At 39.8% G+C, this 17,221-nt stretch overlaps 1 protein-coding gene across 3 annotated transcripts in view; it reads right to left on the bottom strand.

Moving 5' to 3' along the window:
• Positions 1-17,221, bottom strand: part of spg (dedicator of cytokinesis spg) — a 392,951-nt gene that overhangs the window by 198,418 nt on the left and 177,312 nt on the right. For 2 of the 3 annotated variants that reach the window (XM_071687033.1, XM_071687034.1), the window contains exons 21-22: positions 10,055-10,156; positions 4,150-4,287 (exon numbers count right to left, since the gene is read on the bottom strand). In XM_071687033.1, coding sequence (XP_071543134.1) covers positions 4,150-4,287; positions 10,055-10,156 — 240 coding nt within the window. The remainder of the gene's footprint in view (positions 1-4,149; positions 4,288-10,054; positions 10,157-17,221) is intronic. The other variant, XM_071687035.1, reaches the window with a different exon arrangement.

Genomic DNA, 17,221 nt, shown 5'->3' with positions numbered 1-17,221 from the left:
CAGACCAACATTCCTCTCTTCCTACTCACACACATGCCTTACATCTTTGGTAAAAGCTTTTCACTGCTTCTAGCAGCTTACCATATATATATTCTTAAGACCTTCCACAAAGCATCTCTATGAACTCTATCATTTGCCTTCTCCAGATCCATAAATGCTACTTACAAATCCATCTGTTTTTCTAAGTATTTCTTACACACATTCTCCAAAGCAAATATCTGATCCACACATTCTCTGCAACTTCTGAAAGCACACTGCTCCTCCCCACTCTGATGCTCTGTATATGCCTTCACCCCTTTCAATCAATACCCTCCTATACAATTTCCCAAGAATACTCAAGCCTCTGTATTTTGAACACTCACTGTTATCCCCTTTGCCTTTGTACAATGGCACTATGCATGCATTCTGCCAATCTTCATTTACTTTACAATGATCCATACACATACTGAATATCCTTACCAACCAATCAACAACACAGACACCCCCTTTCCTAATAAACTCTACCACAATACCATCCAAACCTGCTGCCTTGCCAGATTTCATCTTTCACAAAGCTTTCACTACCTTTTCTCTCTTAACCAAACCATTCTCCCTGACCTACTCACTTCACACACCACCCTGACCAAAACACCTCACAACTGCCACTCTATCATCAAACACATTCAACAAACCTTCAAAATCCTCACTCTGTCTTCTCACTTCATCACTACCTGTTATAAGTTCCCCTTGCCTCATTCACCAATGATTCCATTTGTTCCTGTCTTATGCAAGTTCTTTACCTCCTTCCAAAACATCTTTTTATTCTCCATAAAGTTTAATGATACTCTCTTCCCAACTCTCAATTGCCCTTTTTTTCAACCCTTGCATCTTCCTCTTGGCCTCCTGCTGATTTTTTTTTATACATCTCCCAGTCATTTGCACTCCTTCCTTGTAAGTATCGTTCAAATGGCTCTCTTTTCTCATTCACTAAAAACTTTACTTTGATCGCTGTTTCCCACATCAGTGAGGTAGCACCAGGAAACAGACGAAAAATGACCCATCCACTCATATACACACATATATACATAAATGCCCATACACATACATATACTTACATACATATCAACATATACACGTATACATACATATACACAACAGACAAAGACATATACATATTTACACATGAACACACTTATACTTGCTTGCCTTCAATCCATTCACAGTGCCAAACCAACCCACAGGAAAACAGACAATAAAAGGCCACATTTGTTCACAGTCAGCCTTTACCTGTCATGTATAATGCACTGAAACCACAGCTGTGGTTTCACTGATATTTCTGATGACGAAATTAGATTTAATAACCAAGTTGGTATTACTCCAGTCAATACATAATCATAATATTTTACATGATTGAACAAGGCATTTGATTCTTATCTTGTTCTTATACTATATTCATGTTGCTTTAGTCTAACATTAAGATCCTTTACCAATCTGCCCAACATAAAACATATCAAAACTTTTACAGGGTATGCTTCCTTTACCATGGGAAATATCACTGAATCTTTTGTTACGGAATACACAAAGAATTGTAGCAGTTCCATTTCTTGTCCAAATAATAAACCTTTAATGACAAGCATAATGCCAGACCTGAACAACTTCAACCTAAACATCACCATCCAGTAACGCTTGTTAACCAATGGCATCGCAGCTACGTCTATTCCTTTTATATCAATTGACTGCCTTCTATCACATTTTTGTATCTCTCCTGACAATGTGATCATTACACAAAAGAGCCCTTGGAAACTTTTTTCATACATATTCACCATTTCCCACATTAGTGAGGAAGTGTTAAGAACAGAGGACTGAGTCTTAGAAGAAATGGCCTCACTTGGCCCCCTTCTCTGTTCCTTCTTTTGGAAAATCAAAAATGGGACGGGAGGAATTCCAGCCCCCACTCCCTCCCCTTTCAGTTGCCTTCTACAACACGCAGGGAATACATGGGAAGTATTCTTTCTCCCCTGTCCCCAGGGACAATTTCAAAACTTACTGTGTTTTATTTTCCTCATGGTGTTGAGTGGAGTAATAACAAATATAAGAACAAACTTTGGTGGATTTTCTGTATATGCTAAACTTAAACATGTTACTACAAATCATTTTATAGAGTTAAACCTAAACCTCCCATTGATAACAAGAATCGTTTAGTTCACCTTTTTTGTAACAATTTTACATTATTTCCCAGGTTGCTTAAATCCTTTAATGTAAATGCAGCCTTCAACAATAACAATACTATAAAGGGTGTCTTAATCAAAAACTCACCAGAAAATTCTGCAGGCAACATTTACAGAATCCATGTAGAAAATGTAAAATGCTTTATGTTGGGCAGACTGATACGGATATTTATATTAGATTTAAGCAACATAAGTAAAGGATAAGAAAAGGACAAGAATTAAATGCTTTGTTTGGTCATGTTAAAAATTATGGACATTATACTGACTGGAGTAGTAACACTAATTCGGTTATCAACTGTAACTGGGTGACTCTGCCATGGTGGTCAGCTATGAAATTGACCAGCCACTTTTTGCTACTTGTGGGGGATGGCAGCATGTATTTTTGTTTTAGGATGTGTCAGAGGATGATGTCAAATGCTTTACTGATGTCTATTGCCACAAGTACTGAGTGGATAGGAGGTAGTGGTTGGATGAATTCATCTACAATATGTTGAGTGACATCAGTGTTTAGTATGGTGGGAGAGTGTTTGTTTCTAATGCTATGCTGTGTGAGTGAGAGTGGGAAGTTTTGTCTGATGCTGTTGAGGATCAGTTTCTCACCAAGTCTAAACAGTGAGGACAGAAGTGATAAAGAGCAGTAGGAGGAGGGGGAGTTGGGTATTTCAGATGGTTTTAGAACTGGTATCATGTTGGCAAGTCTCAGGATGTTAGGGATCTTGTTGTGCTTGGACTGCAAATGAGCAACAGCATTTTAAGCAAAAGTTCAATTCCTTGTCAGGGCCTGTAGAAAAAGAATTCTTTAAAGTTTTCTAGGTTCTTTCTTTAGTCCTTTAAGGTCACTTATCTCTGTTTCCCATGTTGAAGTAACACCAGGAACAGCTCAAGAATGGCCTCATTTGCTCAAACCCCATCTCTAGTTGTCATGCATTGGCAATGACATCAGAGTCTCTTTACCAAAACCAAGCTCCACAGACCTTTCTGTTGAGTACTGCGTACCAGATGTCTGTGAAGTATTAAGGTACTGTGATGTACCTATGAGGTCATCAAAATATGAGAGGACTTTTACACTTGGGTTTGCAAGGAGTGAAGGGAGGTTGAACAGAAAGATATGAAGAGAGCTGGGGAATGAACTGCTCCCTGGGAGAACCCAGTGTGGAGCTTGAGGGTTTTGAAGAGAAAGCCTTTATGGAACTTTTTGTGAAACAGCTGATGTATAAAAAGTCAGTGTCCTCAGGTTTTATGGTTATGAAGATGAACATAATGCTAGAAAACTGAAAATTCTGCATGGAATAGGTGATGAGGGAGAACAAAGCTCAAGTTGACAGATTAAGAGAAGGAAATTACGCATCAAAGGAAATAGGTTTTGAGTGTAATAATGTGCCATACCTAATGCAGCTGGTACCTTACTTCCTGGACTACCAGTGTATACTAAAAACAGTGTACTAACTAAGGAGAGGGTCAGTAACTTTTAAAAGTACTTAAAAAACATTTGGAAATAATCATCAAACCCATAAATCTGCTCTATATAAGTATATTTTAAGGAATTAACAAACATACCCTTGAATACAAGAGAACTGCCTATTACAATATGTCAATAAATCTAACCTAATATTCCATGCCATACAAATTCCCACAGCTTTTATAAAAATACCATAAATGTTCATGCAGAACTACAACACAAAAGAATACTCCACACTTTTACCTTTTAATTCCAGGATAATGATTGAACCTTAATCCTGCGTGCTAGTAACAATGATTTTGTACAACTAGTATTAACAGCATGCCAGGATAATAGCAAAAAAATTCCCTTTTGTTATCTATAATGCCCAAACAAGACAAGTGTTAATCAGGCTCACTGATTTATCATGTTAATAGCAGAGCTGAAGTATAGGTAATGGCATAACAAACTTCCATCAAAAATCATAAGGGACTGAGAGAATACCCGAATGTCATCCTGTAAGGTAGGAGTCACTGACAGGCTGCCCATGACTAACGAGGCATGCGTGGGTACAAATTTGGTCTTGAAGGCTGAGAGAAGCTGCGTAAGACCCATCACATCTGGTATTAATGTACTGCTGCCCTAAAGAAAGGCATCAATAGATTTATATTATTATTATTATTATCATTATACTTTGTCACTGTCTCCCACATTAGTGAGGTAGCGCAAGGAAACAGACGAAAGACTGGCCCAACCTACCCAAATACAGATGTATATACATACATGTCCATACACGCACATATACATACCTATACAATTCAACGTATACATATATATACATACAGACATATACATATATACACATGTACATAATTCATACTTGCTGCCTTTATTCATTCCTGTTGCCACCAGACCACACATGAAATGACAAACCCCTCCCCCTACACAACAAAGACAATAAAGGCCACATTCGTTCACACTCAGTCTCTCGCACATTCGTTCACACTCAGTCTCTAGCTGTCATGTATAATGCACCGAAACCACAGCTCCCTTTCCACATCCAGGCCCCACAAAACTTTCCATGGTTTACCCCAGACGCTTCACATGCCCTGGTTCAATCCATTACCAGCACGTCGACCCCGATATACCACATCGTTCCAATTCACTCGATTCCTTGCATGCCTTTCACCCTGCTGCATGTTCAGGCCCCAATCGCTCAAAATCTTTTTCATTCCATCCTTCCACCTCCAATTTGGTCTCCCACTTCTAGTTCCCTCCACCTCTGACGCATATATCCTCTTTGTCAATCTTTTCTCACTCATTCTATCCATGTGACCAAACCATTTCAATACACCCTCTTCTGCTCTCTCAACCACTCTTTTTATTACCACACATCTCTCTTACCCTTTCATTACTTACTCAATCAAACCACCTCACACCTAATATTGTCCTCAAACATCTCATTTCCAACACATCCACCCTCCTAAGCACAACCCTATCTATAGCCCATGTCATGCAACCATATAACATTGTTGGAACCACTGTTCCTTCAAACACACCCATTTTTGCTTTCCGAGATAATATTTTCGCCTTCCACACATTTTTCAACGCTCCCAGAACTTTTGCCCCCCTCCCCCACCCTGTGACTCACTTTTGCTTCCATGGTTCCATCTGCAGCCAAATCCACTCCCAGATATCTAAAACACTTCACTTCCTCCAGTTTTTCTCCATTCAAACTTACCTCCCAGTTGACTTGTCTCTCAACCCTACTGTACCTAATAACCTTGCTCTTATTCACATTTACTCTCAGCTTTCGTCTTTCATACACTTTACCAAACTCAGTCACCAGCTTCTGCAGTTTCTCACATGAATCAGCCACCAGCACTGTATCATCAGCGAACAACAACTGACGCACTTACCAAGCCCTCTCATCCACAACAGACAGCATACTTGCCCCTCTTTCCAAAACTCTTGCATTCACATCCTTAACAACCCCATCCAGAAACAAATTAAACAACCATGGAGACATCACGCACCCCTACCACAAACCGACATTCACTGAGAACCAATCACTTTCCTCTTTTCCTACTCATACACATGCCTTACATCCTCGATAAAAACTGTTCAATGCTTCTAACAACTTACCTCCCACCCCATATACTCTTAATACCTTCCACAGAGCATCTCTATCATCTCTACCATATCCCTTCTCCAGATCCATACATGCTACATACAAATCCATTTGTTTTTCTTTTCTAAGTATTTCTAACATACATTCTTCAAAGCAAACACCTGATCCACACATCCTCTACCACTTCTGAAACCACACTGCTCTTCCCCAATCTAATGCTCTGTACATGCCTTCACCCTCTCAATCAATACCCTCCCATATAATTTCCCAGGAATACTCAACAAACTTATACCTCTGCAATTTGAACACTCAACTTTATCCCCTTTGCCTTTGTACAATAGCACTATGCATGCATTCCGCTAATCCTAAGGTACTTCACCATGAGCCATACATACACTGAATATCCTCATCAACCAGTCAACAACACAGTCACCCCCTTTTTTAATAAATCCCACTGCAATACCATCCAAACCCACCGCCTTGCCAGCTTTCATCTTCCGCAAAGCTTTCACTATCTCTTCTCTGTTTACCAAATCATTCTTCGATTTTCTCTTAAAATCAAATCCTTTGCCAAATATTTATGATGCAACAAATATGCTCTAAGAAGAAATAAAAGAATTATGTTAAGTTGCAAAACAATTTTGACAGAAAGAGGAATTTCTGATAGAATAAATGAGAAAGTTACTAAAATCACTGCTTGTTCAACAAGCTGACGCTGTGGATCTTCTGGACTGACAGTTATACTGACAGTGTGGAGAATGTAAAAAAAAAACAAAAAAAAAACAAGATTATGTACCCATGCACAAGGCCTGCTTCATACAGCTATTACCACATGGCATCACTTGCACCCTTGCTTCAGTATCATCCTGCCATCTTTATACATCCTACAACTGAGATAGGAAAGAGATTAAATAGCATGACTTAACACTTTCTCAGAGTGAAACAGCATTTCTGCCAAAATAGTTACACAGACAAAAGCATTTCTAAGATCATAACAAAATCTAGCTCAGTTTAATGCCTCCAAGACCCAGTTTCTTCCCATCTCTAACAAAAACTCCAAACAACTCTTTGTTTTCTCCTTTGATGGTCTTGTAATTCCACCTCTTGACTCAATGAACATACTTGGTATCAATCATAATCCGTGCTTTCTTGGAAATGCCACATTACGGAAATAGCTAAGTCTGCCTCTTACAAACTAGGAGTCCTGTTTCAGTTGAAACTTCTTTTCTTTAGAACAGTTGCTCTGTTTATTAAAAAGGACTGGTTTGTCCTTGTATGGAGTACTGTTCTCACATCTGGGGTGGTTCTAGCTCTGCATCCTTACTTAACACAGTTGAGACAAAAGTGGTCTGACTCATAACTCTCCCAGGCTAAATTCAAAACTTGATCCTCTTGCCCTATGTCAATGTTGGTTCACTTTCTCTCTTTTATAGGTATTACTTTGGTTTTTGCTCCCAGGAGCTGGCTGCTTGTGTGTCCCTAACACTTGCTAGACCATACAATACTTGGCAAGCTGCTGCATCACATGATTGGTGTGTGGCCATTGGCAACTCAAGGGTTGGTTATTTTGATAACTGTTTCTTTCCCTACACCTTGAAGCTTTGGTATTCTCTACATCCTCTCATAAATACTTCTCCTAGTCTTTTCTTTTTCTCCTCTCAGAATCCTCTCTATATTTCTGGCCTTCATGTGGACTTTTGTCCATGACTGGAAAAAAAAAAAACACTTTCTACATCACATGCAAATTCTGTAATGGACGTGACAATCTTAAATCAGTAAAAAAAAAAAGAAAAAAAAAAATCCCTCTCCAAAACAATACCTTAACCTGGTGAACAAAACTTACTAGAAGTTATCTTAAGTTGGTTTTGGAGGCTTGTCTACTTACAAAGCTCAGTATGGGACCAAGCTGCTTTGTTGCTCCTCTGATGAGTCAGTGGTAACTCAAAAGCCTTACTAATATCCACTGTCTGGATGGTCAAATAGACTTTGTATATAGAGGGAACCCTTCACAATCCAACATAACAAAGAAGAGGGTCTGTCAAATCAATTTGGAAGTTGCAGTACCAGAGGCCCTTTGTGAAAATTACCCTACCTAACTATTCTATACCTCTGATGACAGTTCCCTCTGGGAAATCCTATCAAGGTGGTGGCCACAGTAAAAGCTTCCACTTATCCTTGTCCTTACATATGTCCCTTGCATTCACCATGCATTCTTCCCCCATTTCTCTCCCTCCAGCACTCTTCCACTCTATTTCCCCATGTCATCCTCTCACACCAACCTCTTTAAGACTAACATACACTTCTTGTAAACTCCCTGTCTTGCATCTTTTCCACATGCCCAATCCACCCCAAAGCATTACATTTCACCCATTCCATCTCTCCACAACTCATTTTCTTTACATTCTCTACCATACCAGATATATCATTGGGGTACCTCATAAATGTGTGTACACATCTGAAAGTCAACCAATGAGTAACTCTCCCTCCTTGAAGTGCTGCCAGTATACCACATTTATGAATATCATATATTTCTCCTATATACAGGTACCTACAAAAATGATGATTCTGATTGGTCAACAATGAAATATGTGGATGACATTTTCTGATCATGTGTTTAAAAGAACACACTAAACAGCAAAATGTCCAGCAAAAATTAGGTCATAAGATCACAAACTGCACTATCCCATGGTGATGTGAAGTCACTAATGACTAAAGACAAAAGACAAATGAAAAGAATCTCAGCACAAGCAAGTACCCCCAAAAGGCGATCTGATGATTGGGTACGGGGGTTAAGGCTAACTGACTTGTCAGTTGTTCATAAAGCATACTCCATAAAAATGGCTACCTCACATGAAAACATTAAAATACTTAAGTCTGAATAAGACCAAAATTAAATAAGTAAGGGATCATAATATCTGTCGAGTGCATATTAAAAGTTATTCACAGAATAGTCCAGTATGTTTCTAATAATTGTATCAGGTTCCATGTGGTATCATTGTTTTCTCACTGTACTAACAGAAACTTTTGATCTTTGTGTCTAATCAATATAAGTATACTCATGTAATTCAATCATTATTCAATCCCAACACAAAATCTATGATTTAGAAATAAGTAAATCTATGCAAAAACACTTAAGTAAAAGGTTAAGGTTAATAATATTCTTATATCACTGACTGTAACTGTCACTCATTCTACTTCCATGAATGTTTTCCACTCCTAGGAATCTTAAGGTAGTGATGCGACATGTTCATTCAACGTACTCTCTAGAGAAACACTTGCTCAACCTGAAAAATCTTTACCACTGCAATTACCTATTTGTGGACATGAGTAAGAAGTTTAATCCTTATGGTGACAGCTCTTAACTCATCCTTTATATCATATATTTTCTGAACTTTTCAACACATTGCAATTACTGTTTCTAAACTTTGTTTGTTCTGCTCAGCTACCATTATAATACTTTTGAAATATTTCTATATATCTTCTATTCATTTCCTGCTTAATTTCTGGTTTTCCAATCATTCTGAGCCAGCCTACTTAAGGAAATGATCAGTCTTAACAATGTCCTCATGCATACGGATCAAGATTAGCTTCAAAAATAGAAATAAAAGAGTGGTATCAGCTGGGGATACAACCTGCATTAATGATCTGGAAACAGGACTCTCCTACACGAACAAAGAGTGAAGGTGGTGACCTGATTCCTCCTTACATAAAACCACTTGTTAGTTCACTTATTCCTTTGTTTCTCATATTGTTTTTCTTCATTTAACTCACCAAGTGATACAAATCACAGGTGTTCCTCCCCATCACCTAAGTCATTAAACAATCAACTTATTTTCCACTGGGTCACTACAAATGCAAGACCAAAGACCAGCATATTTACAGCCATACATCATATCATAAAGGTGGTTAGAGAGGTACTTAGGAGAGCAGAATATTTCCTGCACCTTCCCAGCAATGATATAGACCTCTATATGGAGAAGTTAAATCATCAAATGAAGGTGGAAGCCGTCTTTAAAGGATCATCAAATGATGATGGGTGTCATTTGAAGGATAATAACATCTTTACAATAAATGAGATAAATATTCTTAAAAAAAAACTTGGCAACACTACCAACCAAACCACAGACATCACTCACATACCACTGTAAACTGTTACAATCACCACTATAAAGCTACTTCAATGGACCCCCAACGATTTCTACTCCCTTACTTGTACCATAGCACTTCTTCAGTAAGATTATTTCCAAAAGGTTAAAACAGAAACTGTAAAATACTTACTGAACTGGGTGCAGACCTCTCAAGTGTTAAAATGACTTGTACCACAACATCAAAAAGTGTAAGCATTATCATTTCAACATCCTGGTGCAATGTTGCTGGTAGCTGTAATAAAAACAACAGAAAATGCAATATCAAAATTGTAATCTCATTTCAGTGATGCTCTCATTATACATTAATTTCTAATAACACATGTAATTTATAAACCTTGGGACCTGACCAGTTTTCCATTGGTTTTTTTCCAAACTATGATAAATGTAGTACATCAACCAACTGACTGTTGCTAATCTAGATATTTAGTGTGCCCTCATGGTAGCAAATTTGAAAATTCTCAAAAAATTCTATTCTATTAAGTTATATTGTAGCACATGAAAGATTTTTTTTCTGAAAGAAAAAAAAAGGTATAAATATCAATTTAGTAACACATTTCTCACATCAATAGAGAGATTATCAAGTGAATGAACACTGACTGCAACACTCCCAGGGATAACATCCATCACAGTAAACAGAGTAATACATACATCTCTCACTATGCAATCAATTCCCAATTATGTGTGTTCCATTACTTATTTTTCCCTCTTTCATACATTTCCTGCATGAGAGGTAAGGTCAAAAAAGGATGACTGAGCCTTTGAGGAATATATCCTAGCTTATATACATCTAAATATAATTATCTATGCATATCAATAAATCTTTTTTTTTTTTTTTTTTTTTTTGGCTTTGTCGCTGTCTCCCGCGTTTGCGAGGTAGCGCAAGGAAACAGACGAAAGAAATGGCCCAACCCACCCCCATACACATGTATATACATATGTCCACACATGCAAATATACATACCTACACAGCTTTCCATGGTTTACCCCAGACGCTTCACATGCCCTGATTCAATCCACTGACAGCACATCAACCCCGGTATACCACATCGCTCCAATTCACTCTATTCCTTGCCCTCCTTTCACCCTCCTGCATGTTCAGGCCCCGATCACACAAAATCTTTTTCACTCCATCTTTCCACCTCCAATTTGGTCTCCCTCTTCTCCTCGTTCCCTCCACCTCCGACACATATATCCTCTTATCTACATATTATACATTTTCTTTGCTGCCCAACCAGTGCAAACTGAAGTACTATCTCCCACTGCAAGTTCATGAATACTGACCAGCTGTGTTAAAAAAATATGGAAGAAGGATGTGAAAACTTTGAGTTGTCAGAAGATGCTTCAGATTCACTACTTCACTATTTTCCATGCCATGATTTTCTAATTCCCTGGATCGTAGATGACACACTCAAGTCAACTTTGAGGGCATTCCATGCCATATACAGCACATCAGCAATCTTTAGGCTAAGAACTTCAGAGTCCTAGGGCTAAAATATTCTTGTTCAACCCTTGGCAGATCTTTCAAAAAATGATGAAATTATATACAGTATTTACAGTATACAGATTTCAGGTAATTTCAACATAAATACAATTTTTGTCTGTACGAGTTCACTATTTCCTGCATGAGCATGATAGTGTCCAGAACAGATGACCGAGCCTTAGAGGAAAATAGATTCTCATTTGGCTCTTTTCTCTGTTTCTTACTTTCGAAAGTAATAAAAACGGGGAATATTTCAAGCCCCAACTTCCACTCCTCTTTGTTCCCTTCTTTGACACGCAGGACCAGGATACTGAAATATTTCTATTTTCTGGCATGGTTGTCCTTACAGATTCACATGAGGTAATTCCTTGTCTCTCCTAACATAACAAAAATAAGATGTACCATGGTACTGAAAGAAACAGCATGGGATTTCAAAATACCAATGAAAAGCAGGTAAATGTAAACATATCATATCCATCCGATAAAGTCAGTATGAACTCAAGATGACTATACAGGTGCTGAAATGGGATATTTTGTATTGTATAACTATAAGGTTTGATGAATGTATTAGATGATAGAGTGGCAAATATAGGGTGTTTTGGTCGAGGTAGTGTGTGAAGTGAGAGGGCTAGGGAGGACGATTTGGTAAACAGAGAGGAGGTAGTAAAAGCTTTGCAGAAGATGAAAGCTGGCAAGACAGTGGGTATGAATGGTATTGCAATGGAATTTATTAAAAAAGGGGGTGACTGCCATTGATTGGTTGGTAAGGATACTTAATGTATGTATAACTCATGGTGAGGTGCCTGAGGATTGGCAGAATGCATGCATAGTGCCATTGTACAAAGGCAAAGGGGATAAAAGTGAGTGCTCAAATTACAGAGGTATAAGTTTGTTGAGTATTCCTAGGAAATTATATGGGAGGATATTGATAGAGAGGGTGAAAGCATGTACAGGGCATCAGATTGGGGAAGAGCAGTGTGGTTTCAGAAGTGGTACAGGATGTGTGGATCAGGTGTTTGCTTTGAAGAATAAATGTGAGAAATACTTAGAAAAGCAAATGGATTTGTATGTAGCATTTATGGATCTGGAAAAGGCATATGATAAGAGTTGATAGAGATGCTCTGCATAAGTTATTAAGAATATATCGTGTGGGAGGCAAGTTGTTAGAAGCAGTGAAAATCTTTTATCGAAGATGTAGGGCATGTGTATGAGTAGGAAGAGAGGAAAGTGACTGGTTCTCAGTGAATGTTAGTTTGCGCAGGGGTGTATGATGTCTACATGGTTGTTTAATTTGTTTATGGTTGGGGTTGTTAGGGAGGTGAATGCAAGAGTTTTGGAGAGAGAGGCAAGTATGCAGTCTGTTGTGGATGTGAGAGCTTGGGAAGTGAGTCAATTGTCATTTGCTGATGATCCAGCGCTGGAGGCTGATTCAGGTGAGAAACTGCAGAGGTTGGTGACTAAGTATGGTAAAGTGTGTGAAAGAAGAAAGCTGAGAGTAAACGTGAATAAGAGCAAGGTATATAGTAGGGTTGAGGGACAAGTCAATTGGGAGGTAAGTTTGAATGGAGAAAAACTGGAGGAAATGAAGTGTTTTAGATATCTGAGAGTGGATTTGGCAGCAGATGGAACTGTGGAAGTAAGTCACAGGGTGGGGGAGGGGGCAAAAGCTCTGGGAGTGTTGAAAACTGTGTGGAAGGTGAGAACATTATATCGGAAAGCAAAAATGGGTATGTTTGAAGGAATAGTGGTTCCAACAATGTTATATGGGTGCGAGGCGTGGGCTATAGATAGAGTAGTACGGAGGAGGGTGGATGTGTTGGAAATGAGATGTTTGAGGACAATGTGCAGTGTGAGGTGGTTTGATCGAATAAGTAATGAAAGGGTAAGAGAGATGTGCGGTAATACAGAGAGTATGGTTGAGAGAGCAGAAGAGGGTGTTTTGAAATGGTTTGGTCACATGGAGAGAATGAGTGAGGAAAGATTGACAAAGAGGATGTATGTGTTAAAGGTGGAGGGAACGAGAAGTGGGAGACCAAATTGGAGGTGGAAAGATGGAGTGAAAAAGATTTTGAGCGATCGGGGCCTGAACATGCAGAAGGGTGAAAGGCATGCAAGGAATAGAGTGAATTGGAACAATGTGGTATACCGGGGTCGACGTGCTATCAATGGATTGGACCAGGGCATGTGAAGCGTCTGGGTAAACCATGGAAAGTTTTGTGGGGCCTGGATGTGGAAAGGAAGCTGTGGTTTCAGTGCATTATACATCACAGCAAGAGACTGAGTGTGAACGAATGTGGCCTTTGTTATCTTTTCCTAGCGCTACCTTGCGCACATGCGGGGGGAGGGGGTTGTCATTTCATTTATATAAATATATATTTATTCATTTATTTATTTATTTTGCTTTGTCGCTGTCTCCCGCATTAGCGAGGTAGCGCAAGGAAACAGACGAAAGAATGGCCCAACCCACCCACATACACATGTATATACATACACGTCCACACACGCAAATATACATACCTATACATCTCAATGTATACATATATATGCACACACAGGCATATACATATATACACATGTACATAATTCATAGTCTGCCTTTATTCATTCCCATCGCCACCCATGGAATAACAACCCCTTCCCCCCACATGAGTGCGAGGTAGCGCTAGGAAAAGACAACAAAGGCCCCATTCGTTCACACTCAGTCTCTAGCTGTCATGTAATAATGCACTGAAACCACAGCTCCCTTTCCACATCCAGGCCCCACACAACTTTCCATGGTTTACCCCAGGTGCTTCACATGCCCTGGTTCAATCCACTGACAGCACGTTGACCCCGGTATATCATATCGTTCCAATTCACTCTACTCCTTGCACGCCTTTCATCCTCCTGCATGTTCAGGCCCTGATAACTCAAAATCTTTTTCACTCCATCTTTCCACCACCAATTTGGTTTCCCACTTCTCCTCGTTCCCTCCACCTCTGACACATATATCCTCTTTGTCAACCTTTCCTCACTCATTCTCTCCATGTGACCAAACCATTTCAAACCACCCTCTTCTGCTCTCTCAACCACACTCTTTTTATTCCATGTGACCAAACCATTTCAAAACACCCTCTTCTGCTCTCTCAACCACACTCTTTTTATTACCACACATCTCTCTTACCCTTTCATTACTTACTCGATCAAACCACTTCACATCACATATAGTCCTCAAACATCTCATTTCCAGCAAAGTCACCCTCATCCGCACAACTCTATCTATAGCCCATGCCTCGCAATCATATAACATTGTCGGAACCATTATTCCTTCAAACATACCCATTTTTGCTTTCCAAGATAACATTCTCACCTTCCACACATTTTTCAACACTCCCAGAACTTTCGCCCCCTCCCCCACCCTATGACTCACTTCCGCTTGCATCCGCTGCCAAATCCACTTCCAGATATCTAAAACACTTCACTTCCTCCAGTTTTCCTCCATTCAAACTTATCTCCCAATTGACTTCATCCTCAACCCTACTATACCTAATAACCTTGCTCTTATTCACATTTACTCTCAACTTTCTTCTTTCACAAACTTTACCAAACTCAGTCACCAGCTTCTGCAGTTTCTCACATGAATCAGCCACCAGTGCTGTATCATCAGCGAACAACAACTGACTCACTTCCCAAGCTCTCTCATCCACAACAGACTGCATACTTACCCCTCTCTCCAAAACTCTTGCATTCACCTCCCTAACAACCCCATCCATAAACACACCCCTGCCACAAACCGACATTCACTGAGAACCAATCTCTTGACTCTCTTCCTACTTGTACACATGCCTTACATCCTCGATAAAAACTTTTCACTGCTTCTAACAACTTGCCTCCCACACCATATATTCTTAATACCTTCTACAGAGCAACTCTATCAACCCTATTATATGCCTTCTCCAGATCCATACATGCTCCATACAAATCCATTTGTTTTTCTAAGTATTTCTCAAATACATTCTTCAAAGCAAACACCTGATCCACACATCCTCTACCACTTCTGAAACCACACTGCTCTTCCCTAATCTCATGCTCTGTACATGCCTTCACCCTCTCAATCAATACCCCCCCATATAATTTACCAGGAATACTCAACAATCTTATACCTCTGTAATTTGAGCACTCACTTTTATCCCCTTTGCCTTTGTACAATGGCACTATGCAAGCATTCCACCAGTCCTCAGGCACCTCACCATGAGTCATACATACATTAAATAACCTTATCAACCTGTCAACAACACAGTCACCCCCTTTTTTAATAAATTTCACTGCAATACCATCCAAACCCGCTGCCTTGCTGGCTTTCATCTTCCGCTAAGCTTTTACTACCTCCTCTCTGTTTACCGAATCATTTTCCCTAACCCTCTCACTTTGCACACCACCTTGGCCAAAACACCCTATATCTGCCACTCTGTCATCAAACACATTCAACAAACCTTCAAAATACTCACTCCATCTCCTTCTCACATTGCCACTACTTGTTATTACCTCCCCATTTGCCCCTTTCACTGATGTTCCCATTTGTTCCCTTGTCTTACACACTTTATTTACCTCCTTCCAAAACATGTTTTTTTTTTTTTTTGCCGCTGTCTCCCGCGTTTGCGAGGTAGCGCAAGGAAACAGACGAAAGAAATGGCCCAACCCACCCCCATACACATGTATATACATACATCCACACACGCAAATATACATACCTACACAGCTTTCCATGGTTTACCCCAGACGCTTCAAATGCCCTGATTCAATCCACTGACAGCACGTCAACCCCGGTATACCACATCGATCCAATTCACTCTATTCCTTGCCCTCCTTTCACCCTCCTGCATGTTCAGGCCCCAATCACACAAAATCTTTTTCACTCCATCTTTCCACCTCCAATTTGGTCTCCCACTTCTCCTCGTTCCCTCCACCTCCGACACATATATCCTCTTGGTCAATCTTTCCTCACTCATTCTCTCCATGTGCCCAAACCATTTCAAAACACCCTCTTCTGCTCTCTCAACCACGCTCTTTTTATTTCCACACATCTCTCTTACCCTTACGTTACTTACTCGATCAAACCACCTCACACCATACATCGTCCTCAAACATCTCATTTCCAGCACATCCATCCTCCTGCGCACAACACTATCCATAGCCCACGCCTCGCAACCATACAACATTGTTGGAACCACTATTCCTTCAAACATACCCATTTTTGCTTTCCGAGATAATGTTCTCGACTTCCACACATTCTTCAAGGCTCCCAGAATTTTCGCCCCCTCCCCCACCCTATGATCCACTTCCGCTTCCATGCTTCCATCCGCTGCCAGATCCACTCCCAGATATCTAAAGCACTTTACTTCCTCCAGTTTTTCTCCATTCAAACTTACCTCTCAATTGACTTGACCCTCAACCCTACTGTACCTAATTACCTTGCTCTTATTCACGTTTACTCTTAACTTTCTTCTTTCACACACTTTACCAAACTCAGTCACCAGCTTCTGCAGTTTCTCACATGAATCAGCCACCAGCGCTGTATCATCAGTGAACAACAACTGACTCACTTCCCAAGCTCTCTCATCCACAACAGACTTCATACTTGCCCCTCTTTCCAAAACTCTTGCATTCATCTCCCTAACAACCCCATCCATAAACAAATTAAACAACCATGGAGACATCATACACCCCTGCCGCAAACCTACATTCACTGAGAACCAAGCACTTTTCTCTCTTCCTACACGTACACATGCCTTACATCCTCGATAAAAACTTTTCATTGCTTCTAACAACTTGCCTCCC

This window comes from Panulirus ornatus, chromosome 43, assembly GCF_036320965.1.
Source record: "Panulirus ornatus isolate Po-2019 chromosome 43, ASM3632096v1, whole genome shotgun sequence".
Lineage (NCBI taxonomy): Eukaryota > Metazoa > Arthropoda > Malacostraca > Decapoda > Palinuridae > Panulirus > Panulirus ornatus.
This window is presented reverse-complemented; position numbering and strand designations above follow the sequence as displayed.